This window comes from Macaca thibetana, chromosome 17 (genome assembly GCF_024542745.1).
Source record: "Macaca thibetana thibetana isolate TM-01 chromosome 17, ASM2454274v1, whole genome shotgun sequence".
NCBI classification, from domain to species: domain Eukaryota; kingdom Metazoa; phylum Chordata; class Mammalia; order Primates; family Cercopithecidae; genus Macaca; species Macaca thibetana.
This window is the reverse complement of record NC_065594.1, coordinates 92926541-92947282: the sequence shown is the minus strand read 5'-3', so window position 1 is coordinate 92947282 and position 20742 is coordinate 92926541. Positions and strand designations below refer to the sequence as shown.

Here is a 20742-nt window from a genome sequence, read left to right as displayed (position 1 = left end):
CCCAGGAGCCCTCCTGGGCCCTGGAGAGCACACCTGGGAACAAACACAACCCCAGAGCTCAGGGAAAACCTCTGGCAGCCCCAGCCACTCCTTCTGGTACCCTGGTCCTGCAGGGGACCCTGCGTGGGCTGCCCTGACCTACTCCCACCAAGCACCAGAGCCTGGTGAGGGTGAGGGTGGCCTCAAGAGACTGACTCTGACCTTGCTGGCTTACCCTGAGGAAGCCACCAGCGAGCTGCCCTACACTGGGGTCCAAATGGCAAAGCACAAGAACACAACCCCACCAACAACCCACAAGGAGCGTGTTCCTATCAGCAGCCCACAAGGAGCGTGTTCTCACCAGCAGCCGGGCGAGTTAATCTGAAAGTGGTCCTGCCGGGACCAACTCAGGGCACCACAGGCCAGGGCCACCTGGGACAGGCTGGACAGGGGACCTGGGCTTCTAACAGGCACTGCGAGGCAACAGACGCTGCTGGTTCAAGATCCTAAGTCCAGACAGGACACGCTGGGTGACCGCCAGGCCCAGCCTTTCTCAGCTACAGAGGCCAACACCTCCCCACGTCCGGGAAGAGGACACGGTGCCACCACAGAGCAGGGATGCAGCAGAAAAGAACCTCGCGTCTGAAGAAGATCCGGGACAGTGTGAAGGCTCATCTCACGAACACGCTCCGAGTAAAAGCATCAAGTGGGAAGAGCAGGACAGGAGCTGCCGTGTCTGGAAATGGCAGGACAGGAGCCTCAGATCAAGCCTGCTACGGAAACAATTACAGAAGAAATGTGTTTACATAAAAATCCTAGAGGAAAACCTGGGCAATACCATTCAGGACATAGGCATGGGAAAGGACTTCATGTCTAAAACACCAAAAGCAATGGCAACAAAAGCCAAAATTGACAAATGGGATCTAATTAAACTAAAGAGCTTCTGCACAGCAAAAGAAACTACCATCAGGGTGAACAGGCAACCTACAGAATGGGAGAAAATTTTTGCAATCTACTCATCTGACAAAGGGCTAATATCCAGAACCTACAAAGAACTCAAACAAATTTACAAGAAAAAAACAAACAACCCCATCGAAAAGTAGGCGAAGGATATGAACAGACACTTTTCAAAAGAAGACTTTTATGCAGCCAACAGACACATGAAAAAATGCTCATCATCACTCGCCATTAGAGAAATGCAAATCAAAACCACAATGAGATACCATCTCACACCAGTTAGAATGGCAATCATTAAAAAGTCAGGAAACAACAGGTGCTGGAGAGGATGTGGAGAAACAGGAACACTTTTACACTGTTGGTGGGACTGTAAACTAGTTCAACCATTGTGGACGACAGTGTGGCAATTCCTCAAGGATCTAGAACTAGAAATACCACTTGGCCCAGCCATCCCATTACTGGGTATATACCCAAAGGAGTATAAATCATGCTGCTATAAAGACACATGCACACGTATGTTTTTTGCGGCACTATTCACAATAGCAAAGACTTGGAACCAACCCAAATGTCCATCAATGATAGACTGGATTAAGCAAATGTGGCACATATATACCATGGAATACTATGCAGCCATAAAAAAGGATGAGTTCATGTCCTTTGTAGGGACATGGATGCAGCTGGAAACCATCATTCTCAGCAAACTATCACAAGAACAGAAAACCAAACACCGCATGTTCTCCCTCATAGGTGGGAACTGAACAATGCAATCACTTGGACACAGGAAAGGGAACATCACACACCGGGGCCTGTCGTGGGGTGGGGGGAGGGCGGAGGGACAGCATCAGGAGATATACCTAATGTAATGACGAGTTAATGGGTGTAGCACACCAACATGGCACATGTATACATACGTAACAAACCTGCATATTGTACACATGTACCCTAGAACTTAAAGTATAATAAAAAAATTAATTTAAAAAAAAAAAAAGAAATGTGTTTAAATCCATTGAATCTGTCTAATGCAATCAGAGAACCTGTGACCAGGGCAGGCAGGGCCAGTGCTGAGGCCCCCCGGAAGAAGGCTCCAAGCAAAGCCCCCGTACTGGGGTTGGGACCCCCCAAGGGCCACACCTTGAGAAGAAAGACCTGGAAACTCAAAGAGCCAGACCCTCACCCAGCAGGAAGCCCAGACACCAAGACCCGAGGGATCCGTCGCCACCATCTGCGGCCCAGCTGCTGAGAAGGGCCCTGCACTTCCTCCACAGACTCTGATATAAATGCCCAACAGGCCACAGGACAAGAGGGCAAGTCGTGACCAAAAACCAAGAGCACGGGGCCAGACCCACAGGGATGGGGGTGAAATCACCAGAGAGCCAGACCCGCAGGGATGGGGGTGAAATCACCAGAGAGCCAGACCCACAGGGATGGGGGTGAAATCACTAGAGAGCCAGACCCACAGGGATGGGGGTGAAATCACCAGAGTAACTGATCAGACACTCAAGAAATTAAAACTCAGGTTTGACCATTTTAGCAAAGAACTAAAACCTATAAAAGAAACCAAGGCCGGGCGCGGTGGCTCAAGCCTGTAATCCCAGCACTTTGGGAGGCCAAGGCGGGCGGATCACGAGGTCAGGAGATCGAGACCATCCTGGCTAACACGGTGAAACCCCGTCTCTACTAAAAATACAAAAAGAAATTAGCCGGGCGTGGTGGCGGGCGCCTGTAGTCCCAGCTACTCCGGAGGCTGAGGCAGGAGAATGGCGTGAACCCGGGAGGCGGAGCTTGCAGTGAGCCGAGATCACGCCACTGCACTCCAGTCTGGGCGACAGAGCGAGACTCCGTCTCAAAAAAAAAAAAAAAAAAAAAAGAAACCAAAAGAAAGTTCCAGAGCAGAAAATACAATAACTGCACATTAGACAGTGAGATCAACTATCCGGTTTGGAGCAGAGGTAGCAGGAGGGAAAATAAAGAAAAACGTAAGAAGCAAACACGATGATGTTAAAAAGGCCAAAGAATTGTACCATTTGCACCCAAGGAAAGAGAAAAGGGCAGTGAAAGTCTCCTCATCAAAGGGAGCCATTTAAAAAAAAAAATCAAGAGTGCCGCAGCCAGGGAGGACATGCCTGCAACATGCAGACCCGAGGCAGGACCACACCCAGAGCAGAGAAGCAGCCCTGCAAGTCAGAACAAAGAGACAGACAGACAGCCCAACTCCTGCGCGTGGACTGGAGACGCCACTCCGCATCAAGACAAAGAGGCCCTTCTGCAGCCCGGGAGCAGAAGCGACACACGGCACCCTCGGGCGCCAGGAATGCAGGTGGAGGCCACAGGCGCCCAGCACCCCAGGAGCCATCACGCCCTGCTGCCCAACAGCTGTGGGCACAGGAGCAAGCCCCCTTGGGTCTGCCCCCAGCTCAGGGACCCCACAGGGCCAAACCATGCAAATCCTCCACAGACACGCACAGACGTGCGCCAAAGACCATGCAAGATGTTCACAGCTATAGATGGTCATAACTACAACTGCCAAAAACAGGACACAGCGAACGTCCGTTCCTGAGAATGCATCTGCAGCGGTAGCGGTATCCTTAGCACAAGGCACTGCGGCTGGCGGCAGAGCTGACTTCTCACTGCTGGACTCCAGCACGGGAGGAGAATCATGGCAGGGGGACTGCCCTAGGCGCATGTGGGAGGCTCCTGGATGGCTGTGTTGCCATCTGGGCAGTGGTGACATAGTGTGTGTGATGTTTAAAATCCATTCAGCTGTATACTTCACATCTGTGTATTTTATAGTAGGTATGTTATCATTCTTTAGGTTTTCTTGCACTTTATATATTATTATTCACTGAGGTTTTTTTTTTTTTTTTTTTTGAGACAGAGTCTCACTCTGTCACCCAGGCTAGAGTACAGGGGCGCAATCTCAGCTCACTGCAACCTCCACCCTCAGAGTTCAAGCGATTCTCCTGCCTCAGCCTCCTGAGTAGCTGGGATTACAGGCGCCTGCCACCACATCTGGCTAATTTTTTGTATGTTTAGTAGACGGAGTTTCACCATCTTGGCCAGGCTGGTCTTCAACTCCTGACCTCGTGATCCACCCGCCTCGGCCTCCCAAAGCGCTGGGATTACAGGCGTGAGCCACCACGCCCAGCCTCACTAAAGTTTTTTTAAGTCATAAGAATGCTAGAAAATATCAAGCAGAGTAAAGAAAACATAAAAACAAAAGTAATGGGAGTTAAGCTGTGAGCATGCAAAGGCATAAGAATGATACAATGGACTTTGGGGACTTGGGGGAAAGGGTGGGAAGGGGGTGAGGAATAAAAGACTACAAATTGGGTTCAGTGTACACTGCTTGGGTGATGGGTGCACCAAAATCTCAAAAATCACCACTAAAGAACTTATTCATGTAACCAAATACCACCTGTTCTCCAAAAACCTATGGAAATAAAAAATAAAAATAGAAAAAAAATGAAAAAAATTAAGAAAAAAGTATACTAGAAAAAGCAGACCTTTATGAGCAATAATAACCAGTTAGAAAATACAATGGGTGGCCAGGCATGATGGCTCACACCTCTAATCCCAGCACTTTGGGAGGCCAAGACGGGCAGATCACGAGGTCAGGAGATCGAGACCATCTTGGCTAATACGGTGAAACCCCGTCTCTACTAAAAAATACAAAAAATTAGCCAGGCGTGGTGGCGGGCGCCTGTAGTACCAGCTACTCGGGAGGCTGAGGCAGGAGAATGGCATGAACCCAGGAGGCAGAGCTTGCAGTGAGCCGAGATAGCGCCACTGCACTCCAGCCTGGACGACAGAGCGAGACTGTTTCAAAAAAAAAAAAAAAAAAAGAAGAAAGAAAGAAAATACAATGGATAAAAACACTCATTGATAATAACAAATTTTAAAAACATATAACCCCTAAGATCAAATCTACATGCAAGGTATATATTTGCAAAACTAAAATTTTCACAAACATCCTAATTTTTCTGAAGGTAAAGAAAAACTTTACCGAAATGGAGACTCAAACTTTGTTCTTGGATAAGAATCAGAAGTTGATTAAAAGACAAACACCTAATAGAAAAATACACAAGACACAAAGCTGTTAACAAACGTAAGACAAGACGTTCTAGCTATCCCAGTAGTGCTCTGAGAAGTGCAAACAAAAATGTGCACTCCTGGGCTGGCAGAGATGCCGTGGCTGGCAGCGCCCAGGTCCTCTGCCCAGTCCTCAATCCCTACCTGGGCAGCTGTACTTCCAAGAACCCATTAGGAGGGTACTTGGAAGCCTAACCCAGCCAGTGCATTTATCACACACCTGCTTAGATAAAGACAAAGTGCTGCAAGCAACCTAAATAAACATGTGAGCCATGTCTTAGTCCTTTCAGACTCCGCCACCAAACACCACAGCCTGCAGCCCTACGTGCGAGGGTTCTCTCTCACGGTCCTGGAGCCGTAGGTCCAAAGGTTCTCTCCCGCAGTCCTGGGCTCTCTCACGCGGTCCAGGAGCCCTACGTGCGAGGGTTCTCTCTCACGGTCCTGGAGCCGTAGGTCCAAAGGTTCTCTCCCGCAGTCCTGGGTTCTCTCTCGCGGTCCTGGAGCCCTACGTGGAAGGGTTCCGTCTCACAGTCCTGGGTTCCTTCTCTCATGGTCCTGGAGCCCTACATGCAAGGATTTTCTCTCACAGTCCTGGGTCCTGGGTTCTCTCTTGCAGTCCTGAGTTCTCTATTGCGGTCCTGGAGCCCTACGTGGGAAGGTTCTCTGTCATGGTCCCGGAGCCCTAAGTGCAAGGATTCTCTCTCATGGTTCTGGGTTCTCTCTCACAATCCTGCAGCCCTACATGAGAGGGCTCTCTCTCACGGTCCTGGAGCCCTACGTGCAAGGGTTCTCTCTCACGGTCTTGGAGCCCCACATGCAAGGGTTCTCTCTCACGGTACTGGGTTCTCTATCACGGTCCTGGAGCCCCACGTGCGAGGGTTCTCTCTCATGGTACTGGGTTCTCTCTCACGGTGCTGGAGCCCTACGTGCAAGGGTTCTCTCTCATGGTCTTGGAGCCCCACATGCAAGGGTTCTCTCTCACGGTACTGGGTTCTCTCTCACGGTCCTGGAGCCCTACGTGCAAGGGTTCTCTCTCACGGTCTTGGAGCCCCACATGCAAGGGTTCTCTCTCACGGTACTGGGTTCTCTATCACGGTCCTGGAGCCCCACGTGCGAGGGTTCTCTCTCATGGTCCTGGAGCCCTACGGGCAAGGATTCTGTCTCACGGTTCTGGGTTCTCTCTTGCAGTCCTGGAGCCCTACGTGCAAGGATTCTCTCTCACGGTCCTGGTTTCTCTATCGCGGTCCTGGAGCCCTATGTGCAAAGCTTCTCTCTCATGGTCCGGGGCCCTACATGCAAGGATTCTCTCTCATGATTCTGGGTTCTCACTTGCAGTCCTGGAGCCCTACATGTGAGGGTTCTCCCTTGCAGTCCTGGAACCCTACGTGTGAGGGTTGTATCTTGTAGTCCTGGAGCCCTAAGCACAAGGATTCTCTCGCAGTCCTGAAGCCCTAAGTGCAAGGGTTCTCCGTCACGGTTCTGGAGTCCTACATACAAGGATTCTCTCTGGCAGTCCTGAAGCCCTAAGTACAAGGGTTCTCTCTCACAGTCCTGGGTTTTCTCTCACAGTCCTGGAGCCCTAAGTGCAAGGATTCTCTCTCGCAGTCCTGGAGGTGGAAGTGGGAGGTCAGGGCAGAGCCAGCTTCCAGGCTGTACCTACCACCTCCTCCTTGGGCCTCATAAGGCGGGAAAAGGGCAGGCTCGCCCTGGGGACTGGCTTATAAGGACGCTGATCCAACGGGCAGAGGGGCTACACCCTCGTGCCCTCAATCAATCCTAGTCACTCCCAAAGGCCCCAACACCGTTGAGGGTAAGGTTTTGAAGGATGAACACTCAGCCAGGGCAGCGCATCAACAGGGTGGAGTAAGTGAGGGTGCATCGACGAGACCAGACTCCAGCAGCTGCGGAAAGGGGGCGAGGCTCCAATGCAAACAAACTTTCCAAATTTGAGACAACTTGAGAAATCTAAATGCTGCCCATGTGACAATAAGAGTGAATGACTATCTCTCAGAGACACATGTCAGAGTATTTAATAACTACTTAATAATCACCCTGGCCAGGCAGGGAGTCACCCAGGTCCGTGACAGGGATGAGGCAGCAGCACAATCTCTCTCTTTTGTGTGTGTCTGAAATGTTCCACAAACTTTTTAGAATTATCTCTGCTTATATTTACTGATGTGAAAAAAAAATGTAGGACAAACTGTTGAGTAAAAATTAGCAGTGAACAAAACGTGAGTTCATTTACTTAAAATTCCATACTGTACATGTGTGTTTCAACACACACATCTAGGTTATCCCCAAAAACAATCACCAAAAAGCCTTAACAGCAGAGCCCCCATGACTGTCATTTCAGATGGCTGCTTACTTTCTGATACCTTTCTGCACCACTGTTTTTAAATAATCTTTCCATTGTCATAACTAAACAAAGCAATAAAGCAATTTCATCCCCTAAATTAAGGGAAAAACCACACGCCTAACGAGGTCCATCCAGAGGTGCTGAGCTGCAGGCGAAGGTGGGGCCCAATGTCACTCTAAGAAAGAGTCAGAGGAAGTTGGCATCCCCGAGCGAGCAGACGGACGGCAGCCAGAGCCACAGTGCAAGCCATGCAGGGGCAGAGAACGCCTCCTCCCGGCCCCACGCAACTTAAATGAAGAGGAAAGGGGGGTGCAGATTCCACCCAAGTGGGCAACACAAACCCCAGGTCCTCAGGGCACAGACTGGAGCCACCAGGCAGGGAAGCTGAAGAGCAAGGAGGTAAGTTCACACACAACGCGAGTCACAGGAGGGGCAGGTTGGGGAGGTGGAGCTGTGCTTCAGGGGGCACCAGAACCTTCAGGAAACCAATGGATTCTGAAGCCCCAGCAAGCACAGAGGGTGGGGCCCATCCACTCGCGAGCAGACACCTGGAAGGCAGGAACCCAGCATCCCTCTCCCAGCAGAGGCTGCTCTAATCTATATGATCTATAATCAGGCTTTCAGCCACCACTCTAAAGCCTGCTTTTCCAGCAGAAAAACAGCAAAAGATGCTCCTGTCTACAATAGGCACAAATGCAAAACCGCCTGGAAAACCCATACATTAGTTCCACAGCCGTTAAACAGGTGCTTGCATCCTGCCTCCGGCTGTCTTTGGGGCAGGCTGCACTGGGTCGTGCAGTATGAACCTGGCAGGCGAGGTTTTCCAGGGCTGGGGTGGTGGGGACTAGAGGGACCAGACAGGGACTTGGCCAGGGACCAGCAAGTGGCTCCCAACACAGTTGGATTCCACACTCTTGACAACGACTCACCTGAAATGTCAGCAGCTCCGCTCTCTTTTCTTATGAAGTCACTGCTGTGTTCAAACACCTCATGCCCGCAGCCCTCCCGGAAGCCGCAGCCTGCAGGAGAGGCCTGCTCCCTCGGAGACTCCACCTCTCCTGTATCTGGCCAACCGCCACCCCCTCAATCATTCTCAACAGTGCCCAGGGCAAGCCAGGGCCCCTCTGTGCAACACTGGGTCAGAGGCAGGGGCCACAGAGTCCCCAGCGTGCCTGGCTGCTGGCTCCTGAGCTCAGAGCCCTCACACTGGGCACGCGGCAATGGCCGTCCCTCCAGCTCTGATCAGACCAGTCCCTTGTGGCTGGGAGAAGGTCTGACCCCGAGCCCAGGCCTATGAGGTGCTCCTAATTTCATCAAAGCCTTATGTTCACTCTTTTGCATCCACCCAAGTTCAGCCAGGATGGGGCCAGCAGCTGACGCCCTCCTTTCTCCCTCACTGTCCTGTTAGGGAGGGTGGCTGGCCACCCACATGGGATAGGCGAGCACACAGAGGCCAGGAGTCCCCACCTGAGGTCCCAGGGCTAGCAAGGTCCAGCCGTGCAGGCCCCTGGAACCCCTGCCTCACACAGCTTCCTCCACAACACGTCACACAGGCCCGGTAGGAAAATGCTCCCCAGGGAAACGCAGCACACGCTGCCGGACAGCGCGACGGGGTCCAGGCCTGGGGCCTCAGGGAAGAGCCGCCCCGTAGCCCTCGACCAAGTATACCGCCAGCCTGTGGGAGGTGGAGACCATCTCCGTTCATCTGTTTACTTATCGTATCAGCTAACTTTAAAAGTAACAATATGTTCATTTAATTTCTCCTCTGGAAAAGTTTTTACATTAAACTCTTTTCTCTTTTAGAAAGAATTTAAATTTCCATTTTAACAAAAACCAAGTCATCCAAGGACAGAGTGAGCCACCGGCACTCTCAGAAACACTCCTCCAGGGTGGCCTGGGGTCAACACGGAGCAGCAACCCTGGCCAGATGGGGTGTCCGGAGGGCCCAGGACACCCACCCTGACCATGGGCAGGCACCAGAGCCACAGCAGACTCAGGTGCGGGGTTTGATGCCCACCCACAAGGAGGCACTGTCAGGCAAGCTCAGGACAGGCTGGGGCGAGGGGATGCACAGCCTCTTCACCAGCAGCCTTTCTGTCTCAACAGTGAGCAAAAACGGGGCTCCAGGGAACCAATGCCCAAAAACACGAAGCATGGCTTCCAGGATCAGCATCCAACGTGTGATAAATGCCACTGGAACCACGGCCTGGGATGGGACAGACACTGAGGACACGAATGGGCATCAACATCACCCTCGATGCTGACCACCTTCATCCCCTTCCACCCCAGAACAGGATTTGGTCCGGCCACTCCAATGGGAACTCCTTTTCCATTTGTTAGAGAAAAAAGAGGTTAAGTCCAGGCAAAAGTCATCGTGGCTAGCCGACTGCACCGCCGGCCTGCAGAGCTCCCAGACACGGAGCCCACAGACCAGAGTTTCCAGTTCTGTGGCTGCACACCCCCTGAGCTGTTGAATGTGTGACTCCTCCTCCCCAACCTGGCCGTGCTGGGGGAGGGGACACCCGGGGTCTCCCAAAGCGAGAGGAACCCCTCGTCCACAGACAGCTCAATTCGGGCTAGCTGGATGACGCTGAGGCAGACATCTGTCCTCCATGCTGCATCATTCCAGATAAGGCCTCTAAACTTAAAAACGACTCCGGGAGTCAAAGGATGCCCTAAAGCAGGAATGGCTTCCAAGAGTCAATAACTAGGTAAGAGGTATGACCTCAAACTCAGGCATGAAAACAAAGTCAGAGGCTGAACTCCCACCACGGTCATCTCCCTCTTCATCCTGCTTCCCTGCAAAATATAATTCGGATTCTATCAACAGTGGTGACATGAGATATTTTCATTCAAACCCTGATTTTTCTTAAAGGCAAAAGAAACAGCAGTCTAAAATAAGTCCCATACAAATTACTCCGAGCCATTAATACTCTCGAGGAGGGGAAGTAAATGACTACACAGCAGCTAAAAAGCCTGACGGCACGTCTCAAAGACCGGCGTTTGTACTCGCAGACATACACGCACACAGGCAATTTCACCTCCAGCAGTTCATCCTAAAACTCATCCTGGATTTGTGCAAATTTGAGAAGATTTAACTGGAAACCACTAGAATCCCCAACCACAGGGCAGTGGGTAACTACTGAGGCACATGCATGCAGCAGGAAGAGCTCTCCTAAGTCCGCCACCTCTCCCATACAGCGCCAGGCCGAAAGGACTCTTTGGACAGATCTGCATGTGTCTCAGACTCAGCCTTGCTCATTCCAGACACCCCTTTACACCAGCGGCTCTGTTATCAGCATCCTGGGAAAACTGCAAACAACCCCGGAGGCTGCACTCCGTGTCCTGAGGTGTCTTTTACGTTCTCCACTCAATCTACAGAAATCAAAACCCGGTACGGTGCTGGGTGTGGCTCGAAGGGGTGGCCCCATTCTCCAAGAAGAGGAGTTCAGTCCAGAGGCAAGAGATTTGGGGACCAGATGCACATTTGTTTGAATGTAAAATGAAGTGTTTAGGTACAGCATCTTTTTAAAATTATTTCCCAGGTTAATCCATGTTTTCAGTAACTGACCATCTACAACTCCCCAACGTACCAAATAAACGTACAGCTGCTAAAAACATGGTAGAAAAAAATAACTGACCAGAGAAAACACTGACAATATACTGAGGTAAAAAGATTAGAAACAGAAGGTACAGTACGTTCCCATCTTGGAAAAGCTGCTTTATCACACACAGCTAAATAGGAATCCAACAGGCATACGCTATAAAATCCTAACAGTTCAGCTCACATATGAACGTAACTTTTCTTCTTTTTGCTTTCCTAGAATTTTTTTAAATTTTCTGCAACTAAGATTACTCTTACAATCAGAAGAAATATTGCTCGAACTTTTTTTAGTAAGTCATATTCTTTTCTTGTGAAAAGTCTACTTAATGGATACTATTAAAAAGCAACTGCGACAGAAAAGCTCGCTGGTACAGCAACCGGCACAGGCAGGTCACTCAGTAACACTAGGAATGGGCGGCACCCACAGCCCAAGCCTGGGCACAGCTGAGGACCAGCGCACAGGACACCTGTCACCTGGGCACGGCTGAGGACCTGCGCACACCACATCAGTCACCTGGGCAGGGTGAGGACCCACACACACCACACCTGTCACCTGGGCATGGCTGAGGACCAGCGCACAGGACACCTGCCACCTGGGTAGGGTGAGGACCCGCGCACACCACACCTGTCACCAGGGAAGGGCTGAGAACCAGCACACAACACACCTGTCACCTGGGCACAGCTAAGGACCCACAGACACCACACCTGTCACCTGGGCACAGCTAAGGACCCGTGTACACCACACCTGTCACCTGGGCATGGCTGAGGACCAGCACACACCACACCTGTCACCAAGGAAGGGCTGAGGACCAGCGCACAGCATACCTGTCACCTGGGCATAGCTGAGGACCCACAGACACCACACCTGTCACCTGGGCACAGCTAAGGACCCGTGTACACCACACCTGTCACCTGGACAAGGCTAAGGACCTGCACACACCACAACTGTCTCCTGGGCAGGGCTGAGTACCAGCACACACCACACCTGTCACCTGGGCAGGAGGGGAGGGCCAGGGACGCGTTGGCAATGCTGGATTCTGGGCTGATCCATTTGGGTTTCCGACCCTTTCCTGCTTCCCCATCCACTGGAGCAGATCACACTGCCTCTTTTCCTCAGACCCCAGTGATGCGATGTTATTGAATGGCACACCAGGGTGCACAGGGCAAGCACCTGTGTTAAAAGACACTGTATCTCAAAGCCACAGGGGACACACAAGGGTTTCATTCATCAGACCAGAATCTCTTAGACACTGGACCATGGAAAAACAGGATTTATGGCTGGGCGTGGTGGCTCACGCCTGTAATTCCAGCACTCTGGGAGGCCGAGGCAGGTGGATCACCCAAGGTCGGAATTTCGAGATCAGCCTGACCAACATGGAGAAACCCCATCTCTACTAAAAATAAAAAAACTTAGCAGGGTATGGTGGCGCATGCCTGTAATCCCAGCTACTTGGGAGGCTGAGGTAGGAGAATCGCTTGAACCCAGGAGGCAGAGGTTGCGGTGAGCCAAGATCACGCCATTGCACTCCAGCCTGGGCAATAAGAGTGAAACTCCGTCTCAAAACAAAAAACAGGATTCACACAAAAGACTGACAGGAAGAAGCAGATACAACTCTTCATCCTTGAGTCTCAAAATGACCTGCAGCACATGTGAACAGAGCCCATGACCTGTGCAACAACTTAAAAGCCATAGTCTGCGTCTGCACAGGAGCCCGGAAGCAGAGTCGGGATGCTGTGGGAATCTCAGCCAGCTGGGAAAAAAGTGCAAAGGGTGGACGCTTTTCCAGGCCTGCACCACGCACAAAGATACAGACAGCAGTGCATGGCCAGTACCCGAACAACCAGAATCATCTGAGTAAGAAGACAACTGGGGGATGAGGGGTCATCTAATTCAGCCTCTAATTCAGCCAATGCTGACACCGCCCTTCCCCCTGCAGATCCATCCCCACGTGTGGTCTAAGCCACCCACTGCTGCTAGGCCTCCTCTCTGAGCAAAACTTGACAAATCTAGTCCCTTACGACAAACAGCAGAAAGCCACACTGTAAGTCAAGCTAAATATCAACTGCAAATCTGGATTTTCTCATTGTTCTACAACAAAATAGTTTTTAATGTAAATACCAAGAGGGAAAAGTTTTTAACATCCCCTGAAGAACACCTAACAGTTCTACTGCAAACTAAGCTGTGCACCAAAGGTGAGGTTTCTAATTCTTACACAATGAACTCCAGAGATTTTTTCCAAATACCAAAAGTAAAGAGCTAACAAAGAGCTGATTAAGATATTCTTTTTATCTTTCGAATTTTATACCAGATGTTCCTATAATACCTCTTTCAAAGCACGTTTTAGGGGCAAAACTTTTCTTTTTTTTGAGATGAAGTCTTGCTCTTGTTGCCCAGGCTGGAGTGCAATGGTGGTGTCATCTCGGCTCACTGCAACCTCCGCCTCCCGGGTTCAAGTAATTCTCCTTCTCAGACTCCCGAGTAGCTGGGATTACAGGCGCCTACCACCACGCCTGGCTAATTTTTATATGTTTAGTAGAGACAGGGTTTTGCCACGTTGGCCAGACTGGTCTTGAACTCCTGACCTCAGATGATCTGCCCACCTCCTGGATTACAGGCGTGAGCCACCGCAACCGGCAGGGGCAAAACTTTTAATTAACCTATAATTTTCTAATTTTTAATACCTCTTCAGAATTAATCTAACCTCATCCTATGTAGGAAAAAAAATCCTGAAATATGAAAAGACTGTTGTAAAAACAAGCATGTCATCACAGATTTCTTCAATACTTAAACCTGAGGGGGCTAAACTGACAACCTTCTTAACCTCAAATGTAAAGTTGTTTCTTTATGAGGACAAAACAAGGCCTGAGTTGCTGAATCCTGTTCCCAGAACTCACTTCTTCAAACACTGAAGGAAACAGCAGTTTGTTGCTGCATCAGGTCCACCTCTTCAGGCCTGAACTTCATCGTCCAAGTCTGTAAAAGGACACCTGGTAGTAGACCCTTCGAGGAGCTCATTGGTCCCCTCTTGACATTAGCAGGGCCTCATGACAGCATCACTCAAAAGCCTCCATGGTGAGAGGCACACAGTTCTCTTTGGTCCCCAGCTCTCAATTTCAGGATTTCTCCATAAACTCACAGGACACAAACAGGCACCACAGAACGGCTTTCACAACCAAGGCAAGTGAATGCTGGGCAGTGATGTCCACAGCCACTTTCTCTGCACAGGCAGCTGACCAGGCCCGAGTCCCCGCCCAACCCAAGTTCAGATTCTCTGCATCTTTACCAAAAGCAGGAGGAGCTTGGAGAGACAAACAGGACCCCAGAAACAGCCCCACACTGGCTACACCCCAATGTCTTACAGCAAAAGCATCCCTGTAATGTCTGATGAATTCATCATCTGCCCGCCTTCCCACTTACAAACCTTCACGACACTGGACAATCGTGTGTGAGGGCAGGATCTTCCAAGGTCAAGAGGGGAGAGGCACAGCTCTGCCTGATCCCAAGGGTCGTGCTGCCTGGGCAGACAGGAAACTTGGCTGCAGGCCAAGATGCCAGTGCCAGGCTATACTCCCTCAGCCAAGGGCCCTGCCAGCCCAGCTCTAGAACAACTTGAGGCCCTGCAGCTGCAGTGACTCGTGACAAGGGCCTATCCGACTCTACAGGAGGCGCCAAAGTGTCTTCCAAGACTAAATCTGAAGACGGTTCTGAGCACCACCATTACCTGCCATGTGACCCCATAGATCCGCGGGTCACAGCCACCCTGCTCAGGAACGGGAGGACAGCCTCTCTGGGCCCTGAGGGGGAGGGCCTGAGACATTTCAAGGGCAGTTCAAAAACTCAAAGTCTGTATGGACCTCCCCGAGTGTCTCCAAACTTAAGACAGGACTGCACCTGAGGCTATCACAGACTGGGTGGGCCAGGCATGGAAACAGACAGTCCCCACAGCAAGGAAATCCTCCCCAAATTGCCAAGGGCAGCCCATAATCTTGATAATAAATTTCTGTAAGTGGCCCATGCTATGCCAGCACTCCTGCTGGGCAAGACCAGGCCTCAGGTTCCCGGCGCCAGCCAGGTGGCCATCTGACAGCTGACTCCTGTTCTCCACATTCTCCCACTCAACAGAGTATAAAGAGAAATATTCCATTAGAATTTACCATTTTAATTCAAATAAATAAAATAAAATAAAAAACAAGTCCCTGAGCAAGAGAGCAGAAACCTAATCCTTCTCACCATTTCTCCAGCTGGGCCCGCTCAAGGAACATCAAAGGCAGCCACCTTCCAGGCTGTTTCCTCCTCCTGTGACCCTATATCACCCACTCCAGCACCGCCACTCACTCTCCACCCACAATACCATCACCACACTCACTCTCTACCAGCTCCACCATCACCACTCACTCTCCACCTACAACACCATCACCACTCTCTCCACTCACAACACTACCAACACTCACTCTCCACCCACAACACCATAATCACGCTCACTCTCTACCAACTCCACCATCACGACTCACTCTCCCTCCAATCTACAATCACCACTCACTCTCCGCTCCACCCACTCCACCATCATCACCACTTATTCTCCCCCAGTCTACCACCATCACCACTCACTCTCCACCTACAACACCATCACCACTCACTCTCCACCCACTCCACCATCACCACTCACTCTCTACCCACTCCACCACCACCACACTCTCTCCCCCAACCTACCACCATCACCACTCACTCTCTAGTCACAACACCATCACCACTCACTCACCACCCATTCCGCCATCACCATCACTCTCTCTCCACCCACAACACCATCACCACTCACTCTCCTCCAGTCTACCACACTCACTCTCCATCCAATCTACCATCACCACTCACTCTCCACCTACAACACCATCACCACTCACTCTCCACCTACACCATCACTACTCACTCTTCACCTACAACACCATCACCACTCACTCTTCACCCACAACACCATCACCACTCACTCTCCTCCAGTCTACCACACTCACTCTCTACCAGCTCCACCATCACCACTCACTCTCCACCTACAACACCATCACCACTCACTCTTCACCTACAACACCATCACCACTCACTCTTCACCTACAACACCATCACCACTCACTCTCCACCTACAACACCATCACCACTCACTCTTCACCTACAACACCATCACCACTCACTCTCCACCTACAACACCATCACCACTCACTCTTCACCTACAATACCATCACCACTCACTCTTCACCTACAACACCATCACCACTCACTCTCCACCCACTCCAGCACCACCACACTCACTCTCCATCAAGTCCACCACCACTCACTCTGCACCTACTGTACCATCACTGATCACTCTCCTCACCACTCCTCAGTCATTTCCTACCCACTCTGCAAACTCTCAGAGTACCTCTCTCCTCCCTTCTGTGTAGCTCCTTGCCATACAGACCTTCACGCTCACTGCCTCTCAACTGCTGTTCAAAGATGACACCCCCAGAGGACTGACTTCATCCTCTTCTTTCTGCCCCTAACTCACATGGAGCCATTTGTGGCCTTTTCCCACCTGCTTGTCTCCCTGTGCCCTACTTGAGGTTGGAAGCTCCCGAGTTGTTTTTCTCTTGTGTTCTCTCCAGAACTTTCCAGTCTCAGGTCTTGGGTGTCCTTGTTTCTTCTCCTCCATGGTGACTACCAGGGACTAGTTCCAGCTCCCTGCATCCTGTGGCACCTCATGGCCCTCTACAGAGGCCCCAGGGCTCTGAGAAGCTGGAGTGGCACAGCTTTCCCCTCGAATAAGGGCTTTTGGCACATACCTATGGTTTTACTGCAGTACCAGTGCTTTAAAAACCTAACTGGTGGGCTGGACACAGTGGCTCATGCCTGCAATCCCAGCACTTTGGGAGTCTGAGGTGGGCGGATCACCTGTGGTCAGGGGTTCAAGACCAGCCTGGCCAACATGGTGAAACCCAATGTCTACTAACAAAAAATTAGCTGGATGTGGTGGTGCGCCTGTAATCCCAGCTATTTGGGAGGCAGAGGAGGAGAATCGCTTGAACCCGGGAGGCTAAGGTCACAGTGAGCCGAGGTCACGCCATTGCACTCTAGCCTGGGCAACAAGAGCAAAACTGTCTCAAAAAAAAAAAAAAAAAAAAAAAAAAAAAACCCTAACTGGTGATCTACGTTCCCTTCTGCAAAAGCTGCCAACATTATCTTTTCAAAACTCAAATGTCACACCTCTACTTAAAAGAGTTAGCTAGGCTGGGCACTGTGGCTCACGCCTGTAAGGTGGGTGGATTGTTGAGGTCAGGAGTTCAAGACCAGCCTGACCAACGTGGTGAAACCCCATCTCTACTAATAACACAAAAAAATTTGCCAGGCATGGTGGCACACGCCTGTAATCCTAGCTTCCTGGGAGGCTGAGACGAGAGGATTGCTTAAATCCAGGAGGCAGAGGCTGCAGTGGGCCAAGATCGCGCCACTGCACTCCAGCTTGGGAGACAGCACAAGACTCTGTCTCAAAAGAGCTAGAGAAAACATCAAATTCCTTGACTTGTCCACAATCTCCCTTTCCAGCCAGATCCAGCACTCCTGACCACTCCCAGACTTTGAGCAGGGAAGGCCTCACCAGCTGTAGAATCCTATTCTCCTCCCAGCGCCAGCCCCCAACTCAGATCATAACCCCTGAGCGCAAGGTAAGCCCCCAGGCCCTGTGCCTATGCAGCCCCTGACAAATGCCGCGTCTCAAATGCCAAAACTGGATAGAGCATTTGGAGTCCCGCAGAGTCGGATCACCTTTCTGTATGCCCCCGACCCCCAGCCTCACACTACATGCTGTTCACATACAGTGCCAATGAAATCAAGGGGGAATGAATGAGGGCCCCGGTGACACCACCCATTATGTATCAAAGCGTGTTTGAGAACCATTTGAGGAAACCACACAGGAAACCACACAACACCAGAAGCGTGCTCTAACCGAGGCCCTGGGCCCAGCTCCTGTGAGGAGACGTAATGAACACGGCTGCGCGCTGAGCACATGGCCACATCTGGCATTCTGAGTGCATGCACGCATGAGGTCAGGGCATGGTACGGACAAGCACAGTGGATAGGATAAAAGTAGCCTCGCAGCACACCCAGATATGACTTCAAAAACCCACATTGGGTCCACCTGTGTGCTCATATGCCCTCTCTAAAGCACATCCCAGTGCTTGAAGCCAGGGACACCGTGTGACGTAGGTGGTCACAGGTCAGGGAGGGCAGACGCCCCACAAGGACTCACAGGGACCACTGAAACCTCTGCGTCGATGGAGAGGGTTCCACACTCCGGATGCATTTTCGCTACAGCTGTATCAACAACCCCTTTCACTCACAGTTACAGAGCAATGCGTGATGGGAAACACTAAGGAATCCAGCTTGCTTCAGTGACCAGCATTACCAAGCATGGTAAAGAACCACACGCCAATAAAATAGAGTACATTTCTGGCCTTAAAAGCCTCGATCCCCACACAAGTTTAAAAAATTATTCAAAATATTCTATAGTTTCATGACAAATACTAAGCAGGCTAAGTAGCATTTCTTACCAGATTTCATAAACCACCAAATCTCATCCTTCTGAGAAAAAAAAGTGGCCAAAACAATTGCTTAGCTCTTGGTCCACCCAAGTGGAATTAACTTCCTCTATAGAAAGACAGGTGCCAGCAGGTGGCTACAGTCTGAGACCTAAGCCTGGCCCCCGTCCAGGATCTTATGTGGAAGCCCCCAAGAAATGGAGGATTCGCTGCGGTGCTGCAACACCCTCCACCTCAATTTAATAAGGAGTTTATTCAAAATTAGCAATTAACACAGTCGGTAAAGATAAGGAGAAAGTCAGAAGGCACCACCCCATCACCACCCAACTGCACAGTGTGGTATTCAAGGCCACAACTTGGGGGTGGTGAGCGCAGTTTCAGAGATCAGATCCTTCCATTTTTCACCTTCATCCCGCTTCAGATGCTTTAAAAGTCTGAAAATAAACACTACTGTAGCTTATGCGTTGTCATTCTGAAATAAAGGCAGAAAACTACAAAGAATTTAGTGCGAGGCAAACATTCGTGTGCAGCATGAAGCAAACATACTTACATCTTTTGCCATGTTACCAGATCCGGGAAATAAATGCTACAAATTTTCACCTTCCCAGAGAAGAAAAATGATTTTTCTGGTAAAAAAAAAAAGGAAGGAAAGACAAGAAATAAGTAAGAATGAAAAAAGAAGTTGAAAAAATAACACATCTCAAAGGAAACGTGTACCTTCCTTCCCAAAGGCACCCTCCATCCTGAGAGCGGAGCTGGCCAAACCGACTCCCACACTCAGGATTTTAAGTCGCCTCGTCAGACGGAAATGCCCCCTGCGCAAAAGTGGCCCGCGGGCCCGCAGGGTCACCACCACGACCCCCAGGTCCCCGACGGCCCGCCCAGCGGCCGAGGGTGGGGCTGAGCCCCGGCAGCCAGGGCGCAGCGCCTCCCTCCCGCCGCTGCAGGGGGGGCCCCACCACCCACCTGGGCGCAGCCCCAGGGTCCCGGCGCAACGTGCAGGCTCGCGGCGTCCACCCCAGACCCCGGCGGCGCCCGCCCGGCTGACCGGTAACTCTGACAGGTGGGCTTCCGGGGTCCGCGCCGCGCGCCTGTCACTAGGCCTCGGGCCGCCTCCGCACGAGGCGCCTCCCGCGCGCGCCGGAACCGGGTCCCCGCGGGCCGCCGTGGGGCGGCCTCCCCTCCCCCGCCCTGCGCGCTCCGGCCGACCCTGGCCCTGGCCCCACCTCCGGCGCGGGGCGCGGGCGCTGCTGTCGGCCAGGAGGGCCAGGCCCGGGACCCCCGCCCCGCGGTCACCTGGGGAGCCCCCACCAGCGCCGAGCGCGCGGGGTCCCCGAGGCACAGGAGCGCGCGGGGCGCGGGAGGGCGCGGGAGACCGCGGGTCGGGGCCGCGCGGCGCCTACACGCGGCCGGGGCACAGGATGGGGTGGCCGGGGGTCCCGCCCGCACCCCCGGCCCCCGCCCGCGGCTCCCGCGGCATCCCCTGCCCGCCCGCACCTGGCTGCCCGGTCCGGCCGCGCGGGCGGGGACGCGGAAAGGGCGCGGTGCGGGGCGCGGGGCGGCGCAGGGAGGCGCGGGCGGGGGCCGGGCCGGGCGGTCCCGGCCGTGGCGGGGTCCCTGCCCTGGGCCGAGCGGCGCCGGGACGCGGGGCTCACCCTGGCCGAGCGTCGGGCCGGCGTGACGTGCGCGCGGCGCGGTGACGTGGGCGGCGGCGGGCCCCGCAGCGCGCCTGCGCGCCTTTTCGCGCCTTCGGCGCCCTCCTCCTCCTCTTCTGCAGCTCCTCGGTCTCCCGCTCCTCCCGCCAGTGCTGCGCGCCCTGGGAGGGCGGGGAGGGGCCGTGCGCGCGTGTCCGCGTGTGCGCGTGCGCGTGCGGAGATGGAACCGGGGCCTGCGCCGGGACGGGCAGTGAGCGCGCGCGGCGTGCGCTCGGAGGCCAAGGGGCCGCGTTTGCGCGCGTCTGTGACGGTGTGTCTGGAGAGAGAGGTGGCCGGCTGTGTGCAAGAGTGTGTGTGCACATGGGGGAGCGGGGTCGGCTATGTGCACGAGTGTGTGTGCACGTGGGGGAGCGGCGACTGGTGTGTGCACGTAGGGGAGCGAGTAGTGTGCGCACTAGTGTGTGTGCATGTGAGGGGGCGGGGACTGGTGTGTGCACTAGTGTGTGTGCACATGGGGCAGCAGGTGGGGGGCCGGGTGTGTC

The 20742-nt window shown here is 52.5% G+C and overlaps 1 protein-coding gene across 4 annotated transcripts in view; it reads right to left on the bottom strand.

The window, feature by feature from the left end:
• TFDP1 (transcription factor Dp-1) overlaps window positions 1-20215 on the bottom strand; it is a 58879-nt gene extending 38664 nt beyond the window's left edge. The window contains exons 1-2 of one of the 4 annotated variants that reach the window (XM_050767028.1): window positions 20201-20215; window positions 19096-19171 (exon numbers count right to left, since the gene is read on the bottom strand). In XM_050767028.1, coding sequence (XP_050622985.1) covers window positions 19096-19107 — 12 coding nt within the window. In that variant the 5' untranslated portion in view covers window positions 19108-19171; window positions 20201-20215. Of the gene's footprint in view, window positions 1-19095; window positions 19172-19511; window positions 19709-20042 lie in introns of those variants that run through there. The other 3 variants (XM_050767029.1, XM_050767031.1, XM_050767030.1) reach the window with 3 other exon arrangements.
• Between the last annotated feature and the right edge of the window lie 527 nt (window positions 20216-20742).